At 33.2% G+C, this 1,179-nt stretch overlaps 1 protein-coding gene across 1 annotated transcript; it reads right to left on the reverse strand.

Moving 5' to 3' along the window:
- Nucleotides 1–288: 288 nt before the first annotated feature.
- On the reverse strand, nucleotides 289–990 carry NAEGRDRAFT_76881 (uncharacterized protein; the record flags this gene model as incomplete). Its single annotated transcript, XM_002668162.1, has 1 exon — nucleotides 289–990. The coding sequence occupies one exon, from the start codon at nucleotides 988–990 to the stop codon at nucleotides 289–291; it is 702 nt and encodes a 233-aa protein (XP_002668208.1).
- Nucleotides 991–1,179: the final 189 nt, after the last annotated feature.

The raw sequence follows: 1,179 nt of genomic DNA on the forward strand, positions 1-1,179 counted from the left end.
ACGGAAGTTTCTATAAATGTTTTTGTGTTAGCAAATATAAGCACTCAAATTGGAGATCAATCTAAGTTTTTGGAAGGGACAGTATCTGGATCTAAAGTTCATGTCCAGCGTGTTTGTTTCAACAATCGATCAAATATCAAGCAAGTTTTGAGATAATTCTGGTTTTCAGCATCATAAAAATCCTTTCCTCTTTCATACGATGTGAACAATGACACTAGTTGCAAGGAAACAACGAATATACTGGAAATTCTTGAGAAAAAGTTAATAAGATTTTATTACTTTTTAAACTTATCCATGGTAACCTCTTTCATAGCTAATAGTGACACAATTTCTCAAGTACTTTGCAATGGACGATTCATCTTTGAGATTTCTCACTCCAACATATTCGAAATATTGTTGGAAAGTTGAAACCTGTTGAATTCTGAAAATTTCTCTCTGCAAGACATCTTCCAACAAGTCGCCACTTTTAGTTCTTGGAGGACATCCATAGTTGGTATCATACAACCTTCCAAACTCTTCCAATGATAGATTACTATATTGTTCCACAATATTTCTCAAAAAGAAAACATGAAACATGATTAATTTACACGAAACTTTGTTGGCTTCCCATGATTTTTCACATCTTTCAGAGTCTGATTCGTTCAATCTGGATAATTGAGGATACATCTTGATTACCCAAAGAGCATTTCTGATAGAAGTTTCCTCAACGATGGATTTCTTTACAGAGCTCCAGGTTAGTTTGCTTTCGCCTAAAATTGAAAGTTTTGGAAGAAATTCACCAAGATTTGGACAAGAAGATTTCAATCTCTCCTTTTCTGTGTTGTTAAATTGATTAACTTGATGCTCGAAACGTTTAACAATTCTAGGAAACTTTTCACTTAAATAAATTAACCATCTATGGAAATACATATAACCATACAATGCCTTAATTGAGGCATGAGTATTACCCTTCATGATTTCAACGACCATAGAATTCATCAGCTTACACATGAGATCTGCATAAACGACCCAATTATCAAAATTTGGTTTCTCACAATGATTGTAAACTGTTGGATGAGAATTGTAAATTTCTTGAATTGACTTTTTCAATCTCTCAAAATTTCCATGTTTTCTATTAATGTAAATTGGAATCCAATGTGTGAATGTTGATCCCCAAACACTCTTTCTGACTCTCTCTCA

The sequence above is a fragment of the Naegleria gruberi genome (assembly GCF_000004985.1).
Source record: "Naegleria gruberi genomic scaffold NAEGRscaffold_572, whole genome shotgun sequence".
NCBI classification, from domain to species: Eukaryota; Heterolobosea; class Eutetramitea; order Acrasida; family Naegleriidae; genus Naegleria; species Naegleria gruberi.